The sequence below is a fragment of the Ranitomeya variabilis genome, chromosome 2, assembly GCF_051348905.1.
Source record: "Ranitomeya variabilis isolate aRanVar5 chromosome 2, aRanVar5.hap1, whole genome shotgun sequence".
Lineage (NCBI taxonomy): Eukaryota > Metazoa > Chordata > Amphibia > Anura > Dendrobatidae > Ranitomeya > Ranitomeya variabilis.
In genome coordinates, this window is record NC_135233.1 from 22,099,098 (window position 1) to 22,121,863 (window position 22,766).

The window sequence follows — 22,766 nt, forward strand, 5'->3', positions numbered from 1 at the left end:
TTGGTGAATCCTAGGGAAAGTTGCAATGCTTCAAAGTGACGAGGTTGAGCCCAATCAATTATGGCCTGCACCTTCCCAGGATGCGTCTTAAACCCTTCAGCCAATGCAATTTCCTGGTAAAAGTACCTGGGAGTCTGGGTGACCTCCTCGACAATCGCCCAGACTTAGGCATTTCCCATTGCTTTGCTGGCTTGAGGACATGCTGAGCCGTCCTTTAGGAAATGTCCAGTGCAACCACAATAGACGCAGAGTCTCAGATCGCGCCAACGTCTCCTCTCAACAGCCCGAGAGCTGACAGCTCCAACCTCCACGGCTTCCTCCTCAGGTAAGTGGACAGACTCGGGAAGAATGACCGTAACCTTCCTGTCGCTTATCACGTTTCTCCTGAATTTCTCAATCCATTTGAATGGCCTGAGTCATGGCCTCCTCAGGGAACAAGGTGTGCTATGTACAGCCAAAGTGTCCTTAAAAGTATCTGAAGTGCCTGTGTGGAGCAGGTACCTGAGGGCTGCATCATTCCACAGAACCTCAGAGTCGTCAACAAAGGCATCAACAGAAGACTATTCTCTGACTAGTGGGGACAAAGAAGATCCCCAAGTCTGAGGACCCCTGGAGTAGGGACATGATTATTCACACCCACTGGGACTCATCCCCTGAAGACAGGGTTCAGAAGGAAAAAAATAGTCTACAGCTCACCATGAGTACAATAAACTGGCCTTTCTCCCCTCCAAAAGTTATCAGGAAGTGCCACTACTGGTTCCGCAGAGACCGACTGCAAAAGTAATAGCTACAGACTGTAGCGGAGAGCTTTGGAAAGCACCCATAGTGCTAGAAAACTGACCCTGCAACTGGAAATGTGAGGATTCTATCTTCTGGGGCTTCCTGGTCAGATCCCAGACCATATGTGTCAGATTCGCCACCTGATCACAGAGTGTACAAACTGGATCCATTGGTGGGAGAAAAAAAGTATATGTGATACTAGTCACTACTCATGGACAAGTGGTGAGGCAGGATAGTCAAACATTCTGAAGTCAGATACGAAATGAGAGAAGATCGTAAACTAAGGGGGAAAGACAAAGGTGTAGTCAAGTCATGGTCCAAGGTCAGAATACCAGGAAGATAGAGGATCAGAGCAAAGGGGCTAGGCAGACAAGTGGTCAGAACAAGGTCAGGCAGCAATAGATCAACAGAGCACAGGAATTCAAGGCAAACATGCACCACCGAGCAAATGCTACGACTGGCAGAGATCTGATACTGACAGCTCAGCTAAGTAGCTGGGTAATCACTTAGAACAGGGAACACCTGAACGAAGATCAGCACCTTCCTGTTTCAGATTGCACAGCTGAGCTGTCAATCAAAATACCGACAGCTCCGCACACCCCTGCACTAGATTGGACGACTGAGCTGTCACTCACAGCGTCCGAGACACACTGAGAGGAGGGATGGTGACTGTAAGCAGCTTTAGCACGCAAGATCTTGTCTTCCCTGATCAGTTGCCCAACTGCCTATATGAAGAGTGTGGGAATGAGGTTGTCAGAGGTCTAATATTGACACATAAGGCAGCGCTTATCTCTGGGAAAACAATAGGACTAGATGAGCTGAAATACAACCTCACTGATCCCCATTGTTGTCAACAGACGCTGTTGGACTGTTTTAATATTTTTTTCTGATAACCTTATTCCTGCATTCATATTGCACCAATGGAGGACAGCAGGTTACGTTCGGCTTCTTATAGACATTAAACACTATACATTATGAATGGAACCATTTTGTTGAAAACTAGTTAGACTTTATAACAATCTGGATTAAAAACAAAAGTTAAAAGCAACAATACTAAGAGCCGCCACTAGGGGGATTGCAGTGCATGTGGAACTGCATACATTCCTATGCTGTGAGCTCCCCCTACTGGCAGCTGCTGGTAGACAGAATTTTAACGTGTTACTTATCACCGTGTAAAAGGAAGTAGAAAATGGGGCTTTTACCCATAGAAAGAATATTAAACCTATTCATATCATACATCACTCAATAATAGGTACACAATTCTGCCTTAGACCCCATCATTCAGACAATGTGGTCCAAAAACTGTAACATGATCTATACTGCATGACGGGGACAAAGCTAAGCGTGCGTCCGTCACTGGGATGTCTTGTGTAATAGCTGTTCTAATGGATTAGACAATGGGGCGATAATTAGGAATGTCCCCAGACGGTGAAAGATCGGACCTGAATAAATACTCTCTTTGGTCATTTTATAATTGCAGCCAACTTCAGAGCCTCTGTTGCTGTTTATTGTGGCAGCGTTCCCAAAACGAAGCCCGGGTACATGTCACTCCGCAATGGAAGTATCGACACCAACCTTCAGCTGTGCGGAAACCGATGGGGCCCGGCTGACACAGGTCTGTGCATGAAACTTATCTGTATTCACCAAGTCAGTTATTAATATGTTATAATAAATCAATAAACTGAAAATCATCACTGCAAAATCACTAATTACTGTAACGCTGAACATAAAGGCAAAATATAACTGACATCATAGAATCCTAGAATGTCAGAATTGGAAGAGACCTCCGGGGTCATCGTGTCCAACCCCCGGCTCAATGAGGGAGTCACTAAACCATCTCAGACAGATGTCTGTCCAGCCTCTGTGTGAAGACTTCCATTGAAGGAGAACTCACCACCTCTGGTGGATATAGTGGATTATGGTTAAGGCCCCATTCACACGTCCGTTTTTTGTGTTCAGACACACGCACATCCTTTGTATTAAATGGTGGTGTGCGCAAACCAGCAAAAAATCATACCAGCAAAGGCTAAACAGACAGATGTGGGTTGATATTAAGAGCCTGGGAAGGGGCCAAGGATATTGCCCCCCCCCAGGCTAGCAACATCAACCCTCAGCCGCCCCAGAAAGAGAGGATCCATAAGACGCACCAAATCTGGCTCTTAGCCTCACTTTTCCTATTTGCCCTGGTGCAGTGGCAAATGGGGTGATATTTGTGAAGTTGATGTCACCTTTGTATTGTCAGGTAACATCACGCCTACGGGTTAGTAATGGAGAGGCGTCTATAAGACACCTCCATTACTAACCACATAGTAAGTTTTGAAATAGAAGCACAGCCAGAATGAAGTCTTTTATTTGAAATAAAAATAAGAAAGCAAAGTAATACCTTTACGCCTAATCCATTGAAGCCCATGTCCCCTGTAAAAGAAAAACAAAATATTAAACAACTGACCGACATGAAGATAATTCATACTGTCCCATGCTGTAATCCATCTCTTGGATATTTGATTTTCAAAATGAATGGCGCCATGATGTGACTGTTCACAATGTGCTGCTGCGAAGGTTAAGTGACGAGTGGTGACGTAATATAGGTTACTGCTGGTCACTGAAGCTGCATTCTCACGAGCAGTTCACTGTGAGCCGGGACGATGAAGTATAGTGACCTCAATGAGATCACCGCTAGTGCCCTCTAGGCAGAAGAATATAACTACTATAATACTGCCCCTATGTGCAAGAATATAACTACTATAATACTGCCTCTATGTACAAGAATATAACTACTATAATACTGCCCCTATGTACAAGAATATCTCTACTATAATACTGCCCCTACGTACAAGAATATAACTACTATAATACTGCCCCTACGTACAAGAATATAACTACTATAATACTGCCCCCTACGTACAAGAATATAACTACTATAATACTGCTCCTATGTACAAGAATATAACTACTATAATACTGCTCCTATGTACAAGGATATAACTACTATAATACTGACCTATGTACAAGAATATAACTACTATAATACTGCTCCTATGTACAAGGATATAACTACTATAATACTGACCTATGTACAAGAATATCTCTACTATAATACTGCCCCTATGTACAAGGATATAACTACTATAATACTGCCCCTATGTACAAGAATATAACTACTATAATACTGCTCCTATGTACAAGAATATAACTACTATAATACTGCTCCCTATGAGCAAGAATATAACTACTATAATACTGCTCCTATGTACAAGAATATAAGTACTATAATACTGCTCCCTATGTACAAGAATATAACTACTATAATACTGCTCCCTATGTACAAGAATATAACTACTATAATACTGCCCCTATGTACAAGAACATAACTACTATAATACTGCCCCTATGTACAAGAATATAACTACTATAATACTGCCCCTATGTACAAGAATATAACTACTATAATACTGCTCCTATGTACAAGAATATAACTACTATAATACTGCTCCTATGTACAAGAATATAACTACTATAATACTGCCCCTATGTACAAGAATATAACTACTATAATACTGACCCTATGTACAAGAATATAACTACTATAATACTGCTCCTATGTAGAAGAATATAACTACTATAATACTGCTCCCTATGTACAAGAATATAACTACTATAATACTGCTCCCTATGTACAAGAACATAACTACTATAATACTGCCCCTATGTACAAGAATATAACTACTATAATACTGCCCCTATGTACAAGAATATAACTACTATAATACTGCTCCTATGTACAAGAATATAACTACTATAATACTGCTCCTATGTACAAGAATATAACTACTATAATACTGCTCCTAAGTACAAGAATATAACTACTATAATACTGCCCCTATGTACAGGAATATAACTACTATAATACTGCCCCTATGTACAAGAATATAACTACTATAATACTGCTCCTATGTACAAGAATATAACTACTATAATACTGCTCCTAAGTACAAGAATATAACTACTATAATACTGCCCCTATGTACAGGAATATAACTACTATAATACTGCCCCTATGTACAAGAATATAACTACTATAATACTGTCCTATGTACAAGAATATAACTACTATAATACTGTCCTATGTACAAGAATATAACTACTATAATACTGCCCCTATGTACAGGAATATAACTACTATAATACTGCCCCTATGTACAAGAATATAACTACTATAATACTGCTCCTATATACAAGAATATAACTACTATAATACTGCCCCTATGTACAAGAAGATTTCTCACGCTTTCTGTTCCCCTCAGCTGCCCTTCAGTCTACAATAGGCCTGCAGGTGAGGAGGTCGTACATGTGGGGGGCAGACGATCTGCAGCCTGAGATTCTGCCATCGACACTGGATAATGAATGGAAAAATGAATCCTTTCAAATTAAAATGCCCAATCCCACAAACCCGAGGGAGGAGGAGGTGGACAGTGCAGCTCTGGAGACCTCCAGGCTGAAGGACAAACTCAAGAGGAAAATGTCTGAAGGGTCAACTGCCCGTGGGGGTAAGCGAGGCCTTTGTAAGATGTATATTGGTAATAAGATGGAAGGAGGAAACTCCTTAATATATACAGAACTCTGCAAAAGTAAGAATAAGAGTAAGAATGCTTCTTGGAAAAAGTGGAAGTGTCAATAGTTTATTATTATTAATTTAGTGCAAAGTGAACGAATAAAAGATAATTGTAAATCAGATCAATATTTGGTGACCAAATCAATTCTTCTACTGTAGATACACTTGCAGAATTTCGGGGAAACATGGTCAGGTGTGAACAACCAATTATACCAAACAGGTGATCATCGTCATTTTCATATGTAGGTTAAAAATCATTAACTGAAACAGAAACAGCTTTAAAGGAGGCTTAAAACCAGGTGAGGAACAGCCAAACTTTGCTACAAAGGTGAGGTTGTGGAAGATGGTTTCATGCCACAGGTCATACACCATGGCAAGACTGAGAACAGCAACAAGACACAAGGTAGTTATAGTGCATCAGCGAGGCCTGTACCAGGGAAAGATGTCAAAGCAAACTGGGGTTTTAAGATTTGAGGATCAAGCTCTTTTCAAGAAGTATCAAAAATGGGCAACGTTGAAGATTGTAGACGCAGTGATCTTCCAAGAAAACTTAGCGCAGATGATTGAAGACTCATCATATTTACCTCCTTTCGAAAATGAAAGATTTCCAGCAGTGCCATCAGCTCAGAACTGACAGCAACCAGTGGACCTCAGCTAGGCCCATCTACTATTCGAAGAAGTATGGCCAGAAGTGGCCATAACTCATACCTTCAACATGGAGACTACAGTAGGCAAAGTGGTATCTATGTACGAAAACATAGGAGCTGGGGTGCTGAGAAATGTCAGCAGGTCTCTGGACTGAGGAGTCACAATGTGAAATATTTGGCTATAAGAGAAGCAGTTTGTCCTCTGAAACGCAGGAGAGCGGCGCCATAATGAGGGTCTGCAGGAGCAGTGACGCACCGTGGAGGGGCCTGTAAGTTTGTGGCTACATTTCAGCCAATAATGTTGAGAATTTGGTCAGGATTAATGTTGTCCTCAATGCTGAGGAACCCTGGAGATATTCTCCATCATGTAATATCATCAGGGAGAAGATTGATCTGCTCCAGATTTATTCTACAGTCGGACAACGACCCCCAACATCCAGCTAATATCATTAATAATGAGGAGTCCTGGGGGTGATGATCCGGCCCCACAGATCCCTGATCTCACATCATATCGTCTCTCTGGGATCACATGAAGGATCTGCACAAGCCTCATACACAGAAGATCTGGGGTCAGGTCTCCAAGATGTTTGGCACCAACCTCCAGCTGAGACCCTCCATAACCTGTGTACAAGTGATGAGAAGAAGTGATGGAGACGACAGTCAGTCACCAGATACTGATGATGGAGGCGACGGTCAGTCACCAGATACTGATGATGGAGGAGACAGGCGGTCACCAGATACTGATGATGGAGGTGACGGGCAGTCACCAGATACTGATGATGGAGGCGATGGGCGGTCGGCAGATACTGATGATGGAGGAGACAGTCAGTCACCAGATACTGATGATGGAGGCGACAGGTGGTCACCAGATACTGATGATGGAGGCAACAGTCGGTCGCCAGATACTGATGATGGAGGCAACAGGTGGTCACCAGATACTGATGATGGAGGCAACAGTCGGTCGCCAGATACTTATGATGGAGGCAACAGGCGGTCACCAGATACTGATGATGGAGGCAATGGGCGGTCACCAGATACTGATGATGGAGACAACAGGTGATCGCCAGATACTGATGATGGAGGCAATGGGCGGTCGCCAGATACTGATGATGGAGGAGACGGGCGGTCACCAGATACTGATGATGGAGGCAACAGGTGATCGCCAGATACTGATGATGGAGGCAATGGGCGGTCGCCAGATACTGATGATGGAGGAGACGGGCGGTCACCAGATACTGATGATGGAGGCAACAGGCGATCACCAGATACTGATGATGGAGGCAATGGGCGGTCACGAGATACTGATGATGGAGGAGACAGGCGGTCACCAGATACTGATGATGGAGACAATGGGCGGTCACGAGATACTGATGATGGAGGAGACAGGCGGTCACCAGATACTGATGATGGAGACAACAGGCGGTCACCAGATACTGATGATGGAGGCAACAGGTGGTCACCAGATACTGATGATGGAGGTGACGGGCGATCACCAGATACTGATGATGGAGGCAACAGGTGGTCACCAGATACTGATAATGGAGGCAACAGGCGGTCACCAGATACTGATGAGATTTACATTACCCTTTTGTTCATTCACTTTGCATTCTGTTAATTAATAAACATAAACTATTGACTCTTCTATTTTTGGAAGCTTCTTACATTGCAGCATTTTTTCCAAACTGGACTACAACTTTTGCACAGTATTGTATATATCACCAGTAGACAAAAAAGGGTTAAAGCAGCATAACCCCATGAATGTTTCCACAATCTCCATTACAGCTCCATCTGACCTTATAAGCTTACAGTACGCTCCTCTGAAGCCTGCAGTGCCCAGGAGCGCCTCCCAGAGGTTACTGAATATGACGAGGCCTGTACCCCCTATACAGAGGAGTCCGACCCCCAATAACACAGAAGAAGAGTGTGGCACAGAGAGGAACGAAACAGAGAGGGGGAATGGAAAAAGAGGAGAAAACACATCATGTATAGAGGTACCAAGATGAGAGTGATACAAGAAGGGCAGAAGATCGTATCTATATCTATCTATCATCTATTATCTATCTACAGTATTTATTATATATATCTATTATCTATCTATTATCTATCATCTATCTATCTATCTATCTATCTATCTATCTATCTATCTATCTATTTTCTATCTATTATCTATCAATCATCTATTTATTATCTATCTTATCTATGTATCTATTTATCTCTCTATTATCTATCTATTATCTAACTATCTATTATCAATCGATCTATTATCTATCTAAATCTCGAATGTTTATCTCTTACTCGCTGTCTCTTCCTGTAAATGATGTAGGTACAGATAGTACTGCCTACCTGACTACTGTACTGGTATTTCCTGTATATTTAGTATGTACTGCCTCTGGCCTACCTGTGTAGATGTAAAGATATGACTATCGCACTGTTAATCTGAGTAAATAATAAAGGCACAGATAGTACTGCCTCTCTGTATTTGTATGTATATTGGCAGCAATAGTACTGCCTCCCTGTCTCTTCCTGTAAATGATGTAGGCACAGATAGTACTGCCTCCCTGTCTCTTCCTGTTAATGATGTAGGCATAGATAGTACTGCCTCCCTGTCTCTTCCTGTTAATGATGTAGGCACAGATAGTACTGCCTCCCTGTCTCTTCCTGTTAATGATGTAGGCACAGATATCACTGCCTCCCTGTCTCTACCTGTAAATGATGTAGGCACAGATAGTACTGGCTCCTTGTCTCTACCTGTAAATGATGTAGGCATAGATAGTACTGCCTCCCTGTCTCTTCCTGTTAATGATGTAGGCACAGATAGTACTGGCTCCTTGTCTCTTCCTGTTAATGATGTAGGCACAGATAGTACTGCCTCCCTGTCTCTTCCTGTTAATGATGTAGGCACAGATATCACTGCCTCCCTGTCTCTACCTGTAAATGATGTAGGCACAGATAGTACTGGCTCCTTGTCTCTACCTGTAAATGATGTAGGCATAGATAGTACTGCCTCCCTGTCTCTTCCTGTTAATGATGTAGGCACAGATAGTACTGGCTCCTTGTCTCTTCCTGTTAATGATGTAGGCACAGATAGTACTGCCTCCCTGTCTCTTCCTGTAAATGATGTAGGCACAGATAGTACTGCCTCCCTGTCTCTTCCTGTTAATGATGTAGGCACAGATAGTACTGCCTCCCTGTCTCTTCCTGTTAATGATGTAGGCATAGATAGTACTGCCTCCCTGTCTCTTCCTGTTAATGATGTAGGCACAGATAGTACTGGCTCCCTGTCTCTTCCTGTTAATGATGTAGGCACAGATATCACTGCCTCCCTGTCTCTACCTGTAAATGATGTAGGCATAGATAGTACTGCCTCCCTGTCTCTTCCTGTTAATGATGTAGGCACAGATAGTACTGCCTCCCTGTCTCTTCCTGTTAATGATGTAGGCACAGATAGTACTGGCTCCTTGTCTCTTCCTGTTAATGATGTAGGCACAGATAGTACTGCCTCCCTGTCTCTTCCTGTAAATGCTGTCGGCACAGATAGTACTGCCTCCCTGTCTCTTCCTGTTAATGATGTAGGCACAGATAGTACTGCCTCCCTGTCTCTTCCTGTTAATGATGTAGGCACAGATAGTACTGGCTCCCTGTCTCTTCCTGTTAATGATGTAGGCACAGATATCACTGCCTCCCTGTCTCTTCCTGTAAATGCTGTCGGCACAGATAGTACTGCCTCCCTGTCTCTTCCTGTAAATGCTGTCGGCACAGATAGTACTGCCTCCCTGTCTCTACCTGTAAATGATGTAGGCATAGATAGTACTGCCTCCCTGTCTCTTCCTGTTAATGATGTAGGCACAGATAGTACTGCCTCCCTGTCTCTTCCTGTTAATGATGTAGGCACAGATAGTACTGGCTCCTTGTCTCTTCCTGTTAATGATGTAGGCACAGATAGTACTGCCTCCCTGTCTCTTCCTGTTAATGATGTAGGCACAGATAGTACTGGCTCCTTGTCTCTTCCTGTTAATGATGTAGGCACAGATAGTACTGCCTCCCTGTCTCTTCCTGTTAATGATGTAGGCACAGATAGTACTGGCTCCTTGTCTCTTCCTGTTAATGATGTAGGCACAGATATCACTGCCTCCCTGTCTCTTCCTGTAAATGCTGTCGGCACAGATAGTACTGCCTCCCTGTCTCTTCCTGTAAATGCTGTCGGCACAGATAGTACTGCCTCCCTGTCTCTACCTGTAAATGATGTAGGCATAGATAGTACTGCCTCCTTGTCTAATCAATCTCTTAATATCTCTTCTTCTCACTGCTTTACACTTGCAGTCTCAACAACACATGCGCTCTGGCGAGGATAAGAATCGTAAGCCTCTCAGCGGGGTGGTGATTCCTCCAATAAACAAATCATCTGGTGTTCCGGCAGAACCGAATGGTGTTTCTCAAACCATCTCTAATGGTCAACTGAGGAGATCCTCACCGGTCCCCAGAGCAGGAGCCCAGCCGAGAAGGTGACCATCTGCCGCTGGGCACAGGAGGGCGTAGTGCAGGAACGCACGCAAACATCCCATAATGTCACAGTCTTTAATTATCCCCTATGAGGCATTGCTACGTATGGATGGATCTCAGCTGGGACTTCATTTTCTTTACCAGACAGCTGATGTCATAAATAGAATATATGAGAGTGATGACACCTAAACGTGTAGAAACCATCCTGTGACACTAAACCAGGGTGGTCCGAGTCTTGGGAAGACGTATAGTAGTAGAGGGGGGACTTGGCAGTGAGTTACGTGACATTGCTGCTATGACGGCGTCAGCTGAGCACAGAAATGAAGGCAGTTTTGCAAAATGTTGGGGTATTTCACTTTTGTGGCCCCGCACTATTATCAGGCTCGGGGCCCTCACAATCAGAAGTGGTATTTTTTTTTATTCATTTTGAGCTTTGTGGCTCCTTTAAAATTGGGATTTATTATAATTGATCTTCCTATATGTAGGCACCCTAATATCTGCCACGGGGTCCTTCTTATAAAGGGGGTAAGTGGCCTCAATCTTTCCCTGAAATGTCCCTAAGGGGCATAAAATTGTGTGTTTATACAAACATTGGGGTACAGAGGGGTTCACTAGATTAACCCCGATCTCCTCTCGTTTACAGCAGTATTGTGGAGAATGATGGAACATCCACCAGCTCCATAGGTGAGTGGGTCACTATATATACATATAGATTTATTTTATTATTATTATTTTTTTTACGGCTTTCTGCTCAATCTCAAGTCATGGCGACTTGATGGACGAACGAACGATCTATAGGAAAATCGATCTGGTAATAGAATCTATTATATATAGATTGTTTAAAGTCTGTACAGGTTAATTAGGGGATAATGCAATTACACTGCATCATTTATCACCAGAGACACGAAATCAAATGAGGTCTATATAAAAATTATGCATATTAAGAAAAAAATATATATCTCCTTTTTCCCCAATAATATAAATAGCAAAATGTGCAAAAAATTAAAATAACAGATTTGGTATTATTAAGTGTGTAATGAAAATAAATAATAAAATAAATAGAATCTATAAATATTTATCTCATGTAATGATCCCCAAATTGGAAAAAAATATTAAAAAAAAAACCATGTTGTATGATTCCTTTCCCTGGCACCACATGTGAAGATGTGGCCAGATCACCTGCGGATGATTGCTCGGAAATGGCTAATCAGTGGTACTGAACCTGTGGCTCTCCAGACGTAATGAAACTACAACTCCCAGCAGGCTCTGGCGGGCTGCAATGAATGGTATTTTGTCATCCTGACCCTGGAAAGTGCATGTGATCGGTATCTGGGTAATGACCGGTTACACCTGAGCTGGGGAAGAATTGTTACACTGATTACAGTGACACAAAGTGGCGACATCCTCCACTACACACCGTAACCAACATAATGAGATAATAAGCGGGAAACCTGTCCGATGAGCCGCCGGGCGCACAATGGGATCATGTGTCCAGAAAGGAGATTCAGTTACCGCCATAGAAGAAACACATTGATACTTTAGCAATCCATGGGGCTGGCACCATCAAGCTCGTCCTGCTAAAAAAGAAGATTTCCGTGATCCTTTCGACACGTTTTTATACATAAAAGTAAAGGCATGACAGCACATTATTCCAAATTAACAATTATATCTTTTTTTTCTAGAGATGCAATGTCCAAGTCTTGAGAAATCTAGCCAAGAATATATGTGCACATCGGGCTGGAAGTGCTCTGGGGGCGTGTCCGAGCACTTATACTGCACTGACACGCCCCCATCACACCTCCAGGCTAATTTGCATATGGTTTCTTCAATAGATTTTTTAATGACCGGTACATCAGATCTGTTCTAAAATGTATCATTGTTCTTTTAGCTGGACACTAATGTAACAACTTATCGGCAGTAATATCTGCTGGACACGTGAAGATCCTGAATGTGCCCACGCGACATGGTCGCAGGGTGCTGATTGGCTGTCATGGCTGCTGGGAGCGTCTGAAGACCCCCGTGTCTGCCATGTGGAGGGACTTCATAGGAGATTGCCTACGTGACGCACTGCAATACCACAGTATTACAGTGTATTGTGACACAGACAATCAGGAAATCGCAAGTCCCTGAAGGATTTAAAAAAATAAATATTTAGAAAAAAAAACAAAACAATGTAACAATAGTGTTATTATTTTTACCATTTACCCCCCTAAAATAAAAAATACCATAGAAGAGAAGCAGGACAAAGGCCCAGCTGTATGACCTCGGGTTGATGAAGCTGCACACACACCAGGGATTACGGGTGCCACTTCCAAAGAAAAAGAATCTGTACGTCCTTATAAAAGAAAGCGGATTGGCACATACCGTCCCGTGCAACAAAATCCTTTCTTGTGGCATCATCATACCAGCAGCAGGCGGATAACACAGTGGAGCGATCGTTTCACGCTTACATTGCGCTTCAACAGGTCATAAGTTGCTGTTGAAGCGCAATGTAAGTGTGAAACGATTGTCGTCTGTATTTGCTCCACTGTCTTATCTGCTTGCTTTTGGTATGATGATGCCACAATAAAGGATTTTGTTGCACGGGACGGTATGTGCCAATCTGCATTCTTTTATATGGAAAAATAAAAAAAAACTTGTGACATTTTGGAAGAAAAAATTAAAGCGCGAAAACTAAAACTATCTTGGTCAGGAAAGGAGTCAGTTTGGCCATAGACATAATGTAGCTGTCGGCTGATTGATATGGGATTTCCTCGTCTCCTCTTTTCTCTATGGAGGGAGATAAGCGGTTGTAAAACACATCACGCCCCGCTTATCTGGAGCAAAGCACATAACTGAATGGACTGTAAGTTTGATCGTCCCCAAGTCTCATTCCTATAGGAGGTATTATACTCGTTATCTGCTAGAAATGGATGGACAGAGGGGTCCGCAGGGGCGGGGACGTCTGCTTACAATAAGGCATTTTGTATCTCCCGGCAGACGCTGATCACACAGACAGTTGTGCCACGAATCTTATGGAAGACACATTGGAACTGATCCCTTCAAAAACGATCCTACCAGCTGCAGCCAAAGATACCGACGACGCACCGCTACCCCTGATAGTCAAAGACGAAGAAGGGAAGGAAAACAATGCTCGGGTAGGCGAGATATTCTACAGTGCAAAGTCAAGAATGGAGTAGTCATCCATCGTGTGATAAAAAAAAGTGCAGGATGGCTGCAGTACAAAACGTGACCACAAGAGGCGCACCGTCAATTAGCTTTTTTTTTTAGTTTGCAAATTATTTTAGTGTATTATTATTATTTATTATTATTATTTATTTATATAGCACCATTAATTCCATGGGGCTGTACATGAGAAAGGGGTTACATACAGGGTTATAAATATCATTTACAGTAAACAAGTTTACAGTGACAGACTGGTACAAAGGGGAGAGGACCCTGTCCTTGCGGACTTACATTCTATGGTGGGATGAATATACCCTGTACTATTATAGGGTAGAATAATATATAAAGAATTATTATAGGGTATTATTAATATAGGGTAGTATGAATATATACAGAATTATTTTAGGGTAGTATGAATATATCCTGTACTATTATAGGGTAGAATAATATATACAAAATTATTATAGGGTAGGATGGATAAATCCTGTACTATTATAGGGCTGAATAATACATAAAGAATTATTATAGGGTATTATTAATATAGGGTAGTATGAATATATACAGAATTATTATAGGGTAGTATGAATATATCCTGTACTATTATAGGGTAGAATAATATATACAGAATTATTATAGGGTAGGAGAAATAAATACAGAATTATTATAGGATAGGATGAATATGTACAGAATTATTATAGGGTAGGATGAATATATCCTGTACTATTATAGGGCAGGATAAATATATACGGAATTATTCTACGGTATTATTAATATATACATAATTATTATAGGGTAGTATGAATATATCCTGTACTATTATAGGGCAGAATAATATATACAAAATTATTATACGGTATAATTTATATATACAGAATTATTATAGGGTATTATTAATATATGCAGTATAATTGTAGGGTAGAATTAATAAAAGTGTGATGGTGTGATATGCTACGTGGTATCATTTTTGTGTATATTTCTATTTTACTGATTTTCATGGTGTTCTCTTGTAGGATGGGTTATTTGCTAATTGATGAATGGCTGTTGCTGCCATCTGATATCAGCCCCCACAGCACTGTATTGATTGCTAATATGCTAATGACATGTTGACCTAGCTTGTTGAAACAATGAGCCCCTGAGACCTTCCCCCTCCTGACCCTTGAATGAGGAGAGGGACTTGTAAATATCAGGGAGGTGAGACACAGATGAGTCCTGTGTGGAATGATGATGTGTTCACAGCATCTCATAGAGAAAGAAGAGTATATCGACTATGCTATCCTCTGTCTGCTGGATTGTTGGACTTTTTTTCCTGTTACTGAACTGCATTCGTGTTCTGAACTATTTTATCCTTTGTGTGGTGGATCGTATATGGACCTTTTGTATTTTTGCCTAAATAAAGGTCTTGGGATTGCTCACTCATCTCTCGCTCTGTTGATTGTGTGATACTGGAGAAGGACCCCGTGACAACTGGTGGCAGCAGTGGGACCAACAGAGCGTAACCAAATGGAGAACCACCCACAGAGTGAGTACAGAAATTGGACTGTATCCAGTTTACAGGAGAGAGCCAGAGAGCTGGGCCTGAACTACCAGGGACTGACTAAAGAAGCCTTAATTGACCTACTGGTGGGTGCCAGCCCGGCCACCTGCTCCCATGTCTAAAGGATGAGCACTGGAGACGAGGACCCCCACCCCAAAAAGCCAGTGGGTGGTGTGGTACGAAGAAGAGATGGCGGTTCTGGGCCCAGGCGTCTCTCAGGAGTACAAGGAGGAGGCTGCCCGCCGGGCATAGCGGAGACAAGAAGCAATGGAGCTTGAAAGAGGGAGTAACGCAATGTGGAATGTAAACCCAACGATCCGGGAGCCTGTACGGATCACCCGGACAGACTTTAAGCCATTTGATGAGGTTTCCGGAGATGTGGAGGGGTTCTTCAAGGACTTTGAGCAGCAGTGTGCGGTGATGGAGGTGCCCCACTCTGGCTGGATATGTTTGTTAGTGGGACTCCTGAACGGTAGCCTGGCGGTGGCTTACCGAACCACTGACTCACAGCGGAATCGGGATTATAACATTGTAAAGCAGACTATCCTGGATTACCATGCTATCACCCCAGACTCGTATAGGGCCAAGTTCTGAGACCTCCCATGCACTACGGGGGGATTATTTAGGATGTATGCACATAAGATGTCCCAGGCATGTCAGAGATGGCTGGAAGCAGAAAACGCCTTTACTGTGGAAGATGTTATACAGGCGTTCCTTATAGAACAATTTCTTGCCAAGTGCCCCGCAGAGGTACGGGAATGGGTCCGGGAGCGCACGCCGTGCACCGTGGATAGAGCTGCAGCCCTGGCCGATGAAGCCCTTACTATCCGACCGCAATGGAGGAGGCTTCTGGACAATGAACCAATGCCTGCTCCTGTGCCACGTCCCCATCCGATTATATCTGCCCTTCCACCTAGTTGCAAGCCGATGACAATCATAGCTCTCAATCCTGGGCCCCAACAGTTCCGACCACGACCTGGGGGTATCACAGAGAGGAGATGTTACGGGTGTGGGCAACCTGGACATTTGCAGTCTGGCTGTCCCTCAAGCATTCGGAGGGAGCCCCACCTCGTCCAGTGCATCTTGTGCACTCCATCTCGCCTGAGGAAGAGTTACCACCATCCCCACCAGAGTGGGCCACCGACCACGGCACCATAGATACCCCTCCTGGAGTGTACGGACTCCGACCTTTGTCCATCAGAAATACTCAGCAACGGCATTGCCACCTGCAAGATGTCTAAATTGATGGATACAAAGTGTCGAGATTTAGAGACATGGGGGCATTCCTGACTATTGCTGACCCCCGTGTGGTTCTACCTGAGGCAATTCACCAGGGCCCGGGAATTCCCATTGTCCTGGCGGGGGGTGTCTGCAAATATATACAGAGAGCTTTGGTACGTTTGGATTATGGTTTTGGAGAAAAACTGTGTTGGATTGGAGTTATGGGAGGACTTCCTGCAGATATCCTCCTTGGAAATGACATTGGGGAGTTACAAAGTCATTTTGTGGGAGCAGAAGGTCCGTGGGCCTCACCTTCTTCTGAAAGAACAATTGGAGGGAGATATCGCAGATACCGGAATGCCCATCATTCCCTACGTTCTAGAGTTCAGAGATTGTCTCGCCCAGCTAGCTACCTTGGCTAATGAACATCAGCGAATGGCCCAGTCCAGTCAAAAATCCTGGTATGACCATAAAGCCAGGACCCAGGAATTTATGGACACGTGCTCATGATTATTGCAACCCCTGCCACTGTACAAGGAACTATAAACAGTGGAGCAAAGTGGACTAAAGTGAGCAGGACAGAGGTCTGTGTAGACCTCATAGCGTGCTCACTTACTATGAGGGGGGAGAGGTTGTGATGGTGTGATATGTTATATGGGTATCATTTTTGTGTATATTTCTATTTTACTTATTTTCATTATTTTTATCCTTTGTGTGGTGTATTGTATATGGACCTTTCGTATTTTTGCCTAAATAAAGGTCTTGGGATTGTTCACTCTTCGCTGGCTCTGTTGATTGTGTGATACCGGAGAAGGACCCCGTGACACAAAGTATTGGAGTTACTCATATAATTACTCATATAAACACCCAAGGTATACCTATTGCATAGAACTTTCGTGATTCCGCAGTACCACATACGACCAATAGAGGCGCTAACTCTATTTGGCCCACTGCACTTATACATTATGTATAACCTAATAATCAGATTGACAGTATAACCTGGGCATAGAATACATCTTTATAGAGGTCTGGGATCAGTTTTCCTGATACAAAGTTGCAAAACCTCTGCATAAGTAGTGGCAAATATAAAAATCAGTCTTCCTGCAGCCACCACTAGAGGGAGCTTTTTTTCCAGATTAGCCCTATATGTGTCCATGGGTTACATCTTGTATTGCAGTGAATAGGGCTGAGCTGCAGTACCACAGACTACCTGTGCACAGGGGTGGCACTGCTCCTGGAAGAAAACAGCAGGATTTTAAAATGTTGGGACATGTATTCATTAAAAATACAATATTTAATTTTTTTTAAATTTTTTGTTACTTCTGTTTTTAAATGTGATGTTTTCAGACATTTCTATATTCATAGAGAATTATCTCCACAGATTATCTTCACTATATCAAAGTCTGCGCAAGACAAGATGAGACAAAAACAGCAGGAGATAGAAAACATCCGAAATGAAAAAAGGCGAAGCCAACAGCAATTATGGGACAAAGTACAAGGAGCGGATTCTGCAGGTCAGAACCAGGAGGAGAAATCGTACAGCTTACTGTGTACGGTGATAAGGAGCATGCCGGTATAACCTGGGCATCTCCTGTACATAATTATATATGTACAGCTGGTATAACCTGGGCATCTCCAGTATATAATTATATATGTACAGCTGGTATAACCTGGGCATCTCCTGTACATAATTATATATGTACAGCTGGTATAACCTGGGCATCTCCTGTACATAATTATATATGTACAGCTGGTATAACCTGGGCATCTCCAGTATATAATTATATATGTACAGCCGGTATAACCTGGGCATCTCCTGTACATAATTATATATGTACAGCTGGTATAACCTGGGCATCTCCTGTATATAATTATACATTTACAGCTGGTATAACCTGGGGATCTCCTGTATATAATTATATATGTACAGCTGGTATAACCTGGGCATCTCCTGTATATAATTATATATGTACAGCCGGTATAACCTGGGCATCTCCTGTATATAATTATATATGTACAGCTGGTATAACCTGGGCATCTCCTGTATATAATTATACATTTACAGCTGGTATAACCTGGGGATCTCCTGTATATAATTATATATGTACAGCTGGTATAACCTGGGCATCTCCTGTACATAATTATATATGTACAGCTGGTAGAACCTGGGCATGTCCTGTATATAATTATATATGTACAGCTGGTATAACCTGGGTATCTCCGGTATATAATTATATATGCACAGCTGGTATAACCTTGATATCTCCTGTATATAATTATATATGTACAGCTGGTATAACCTGGGCATCCCCTGTATATAATTATATATGTACAGCTGGTATAACCTGGGCATCCCCTGTATATAATTATATATGTACAGCTGGTATAACCTGGGCATCTCCTGTACATAATTATATATGTACAGCCGGTATAACCTGGGCATCTCCTGTATATAATTATATATGTACAGCTGGTATAACCTGGGCATCCCCTGTATATAATTATATATGTACAGCTGGTATAACCTGGGCATCTCCTGTATATAATTATATATGTACAGCCGGTATAACCTGGGGATCTCCTGTCTATAATTATATATTTACAGCTGGTATAACCTGGGGATCTCCTGTATATCTATATATATAATTGTCTAAGGGTTTTTCCGTCTGTCTGTCTGTCTGTCTGTCTGTCTGTCTGTCTGTCTGTCTGTCCTGGAAATCACTCCATATAAGGTATGGTCTACAAACAGGATACCTTATATGGAGTGGTCGGCGGTTTGTAGACCATACCTTATATGGAGTGGTCGGCGGTTTGTAGACCATACCTTATATGGAGTGGTCGGCGGTTTGTAGACCATACCTTATATGGAGTGGTTGGCGGTTTGTAGACCATACCTTATATGGAGTGGTCGACGGTTTGTCGGGCGGCCTCGACCAATCAGAAATGGGCACAGCATGGCGACGATGATGTCATAATGGTTGCCATGGCGACGATGATGTCATAAAGGTTGCCTCGACCAATCAGCGATGGGCACAGTCTGCCGCGAATCACATACTACGGGGACATGCATATTCTAGAATACCCGATGCGTTAGAATCGGGCCACAGTCTAGTAATTATATATGTACAGCCGGTATAACCTGGGCATCTCCTGTATATAATTATATATGTACAGCTGGTATAACCTGGGCATCTCCTGTATATAATTATATATGTACAGCTGGTATAACCTGGGCATCCCCTGTATATAATTATATATGTACAGCTGGTATAACCTGGGCATCTCCTGTATATAATTATATATGTACAGCCGGTATAACCTGGGGATCTCCTGTCTATAATTATATATGTACAGCTGGTATAACCTGGGGATCTCCTGTATACAATTATATATGTACAGCTGTTATATAATTATATACAGGAGATACCCAGGTTATACCAGCTGTACATATATAATTATATACAGGAGATGCCCAGGTTATAACAGCTGTACATATATAATTATATACAGGAGATGCCCAGGTTATACCAGCTGTACATATATATGTACAGCCGGTATAACCTGGGGATCTCCTGTATACAATTATATATGTACAGCCGGTATAACCTGGGGATCTCCTGTATACAATTATATATGTACAGCTGTTATAACCTGGGCATCTCCTGTATATAATTATATATGTACAGCCGGTATAACCTGGGCATCTCCTGTATATAATTATATATGTACCAGCTGATATAACCTGGACATCTCCTGTATATAATTATATTTGTACAGCTGGTATAACCTGGGCATCTCCTGTATATAATTATATACGTACAGCTGGTATAACCTAGGTATCTTCTGTATATAATGATATATGAATGGCTGGTATAGCCTGGGCATCTCCTGTATATAATTGTATATGTACAGATGGTATAACCTGGGCATCTCCTGTATATAATTATATATGTACAGCTGGTATAACCTAGGTATCTTCTGTATATAATGATATATGAATGGCTGGTATAGCCTGGGCATCTCCTGTATATAATTGTATATGTACAGATGGTATAACCTGGGCATCTCCTGTATATAATTATATATGTACAGCTGGTATAACCTGGGTATCTCCTGTATATAATTATATATGTACAGCTGGTATAACCTGGGTATCTCCTGTATATAATTATATATGTACAGCTGGTATAACCTGGGCATCTTCTGTATATAATTATATATGTACAGCTGGTATAACCTGGGGATCTCCTGTATATAATTATATATGTACAGCTGGTATAACCTGGGCATCTCCTGTATATAATTATATATGTACAGCTGGTATAACCTGGGCATCTCCTGTATATAATTATATATGTACAGCTGGTATAACCTGGGTATCTCCTGTATATAACTATATATGTACAGCTGGTATAACCTGGGTATCTCCTGTATATAACTATATATGTACAGCTGTTATAACCTGGGCATCCCCTGTATAAAATTATATATGTACAGCTGGTATAACCTGGGCATCTCCTGTACATAATTATATATGTACAGCCGGTATAACCTGGGCATCTCCTGTATATAATTATATATGTACAGCTGGTATAACCTGGCTATCTCCTGTATATAATTATATATGTCCAGCTGGTATAACCTGGGCATCTCCTGTATATACACTGTGTTCCAAATTATTATGCAAATTGGATTTAAGTGTCATAAAGATTTTATTGTTTTGTTTTTCAAATAAACTCGTGGATGGTATTGTGTCTCAGGGCTCAGTGGATCACTGAAATCAATCTTAAACACATGTGATAATTAGTTTTCCAGGTGATTCTAATGAAAGGAAAACTACTTAAAAATGATGTTCCACATTATTAAGCAGGTCACAGGTTTCAAGCAATATGGGAAATAAAAAGGATCTCTCAGCTGCTGAAAAGCGTTAAATAGTGCAATGCCTTGGACAAGGTATGAAAAAATTAGATATTTCACGAAAACTTAAGAGTGATCATCATACTCTGATGAGACTGGTTTGTGACTGAAACCGAGCACAGACAGAGTTCATGCAAATAAAGGCATAATGAGGAAGTTTTCTGGCAGACAAATTCATTGGATTAAGAGAGCAGCTGCCAAAATACCATTACAAAGCAGCAAACAGTTATTTGAAGCTGCTGGTGCGTCTGGAGTCCCTCGAACCTCAAGGTGTAGGATCCTTCAAAGGCTTGTTGTGGTGCATAACCCTACTATTTGGCCACCCCTAAACAGTAGTCACAAGCAGAAACGGTTGCAGTCTACCCAGACATACATGAAGACTAATTTCAAACAGTGTTGTTTACTGATGAGTGTCGAGCAACCCTGGATGGTCCAGATGGATGGAGTAGTGGATGGTTGGTGGATGGCCACCATGTCCCAACAAGGCTGCGACGTCAGCAAGGAGGTGGAGGAGTCATGTTTTGGGCTGGAATCATGGGGAACCAGCTGGTAGGGCCCTTTAAGGTCCCTGAAGGTGTGAAAATGACCTCTGCAAAGTAAATAGAGTTTCTGACTGACAACTTTCTTCCATGGTCTAAAAAGCAGAAACGTGCCTTCAGGAGCAAAATCATCTTCATGCCGACAATGAATACCTCTGAGAAATTGGCTGCTATGGGCTTAAAAGGAGATAAACTCATGGTGTGGCCACCATCTTCCCCTGACCTCAACCCTATTGAGAACCTTTGGAGTATCATCAAGCAAAAGATCTATGAGGGTGGGAGGCCGTTCACATCAAAACAGCAGCTCTGGAGGCAAAGAAATACAAGCAGAAACTCTCCAAAAACTCACAAGTTCAATCGATGCAAGAATTGTGAAGGTGATATCAAAGAAGGGCTCCTATTTTAACATGTAACTTGGCCTGTTAGGATGTTTTGGAGTTAAATAGCTTTTTTGTTCAGTGAATGTGACCTCCTAATGCTGCAAATTCCACAAATGAGCATTTCCAGTTCTTTAAAACATATCAAATGTTTAGAAATTCTACTGTGCCTAATAATTTGGAACAGTGCATTGTGAGGTTTTATTCATTTTGGAGATTATACTGATATTATTGGGAGGTTTCCTCAATAAAATTAGATGTATAATCTAACGGGTGATGACTTTTATTAGACTGACTGTCATTTGCACCGACCATTTAGGAAAATCCGAGAAAAATGTAATTTGCATAATAATTTGGAACATAGTGTAATTATATATGTACAGCTGATATAACCTGGGCGCCATCTCCTGTATATAATTATATATGTACAGCTGGTATAACCTGGGTATCTCCTGTATATAATTATATATGTAC

At 42.0% G+C, this 22,766-nt stretch overlaps 1 protein-coding gene across 5 annotated transcripts in view; it reads left to right on the forward strand.

The window, feature by feature from the left end:
• Positions 1–22,766, forward strand: part of TOGARAM2 (TOG array regulator of axonemal microtubules 2) — a 95,852-nt gene that overhangs the window by 54,643 nt on the left and 18,443 nt on the right. For 4 of the 5 annotated variants that reach the window (XM_077282103.1, XM_077282105.1, XM_077282104.1 and 1 more), the window contains exons 3-9: positions 2,261–2,395; positions 5,085–5,327; positions 7,822–8,030; positions 10,360–10,541; positions 11,183–11,223; positions 13,519–13,676; positions 17,841–17,973. In XM_077282103.1, the coding sequence (XP_077138218.1) occupies positions 2,261–2,395; positions 5,085–5,327; positions 7,822–8,030; positions 10,360–10,541; positions 11,183–11,223; positions 13,519–13,676; positions 17,841–17,973 (1,101 nt within the window). The remainder of the gene's footprint in view (positions 1–2,260; positions 2,396–5,084; positions 5,328–7,821; positions 8,031–10,359; positions 10,542–11,182; positions 11,224–13,518; positions 13,677–17,840; positions 17,974–22,766) is intronic. The other variant, XM_077282106.1, reaches the window with a different exon arrangement.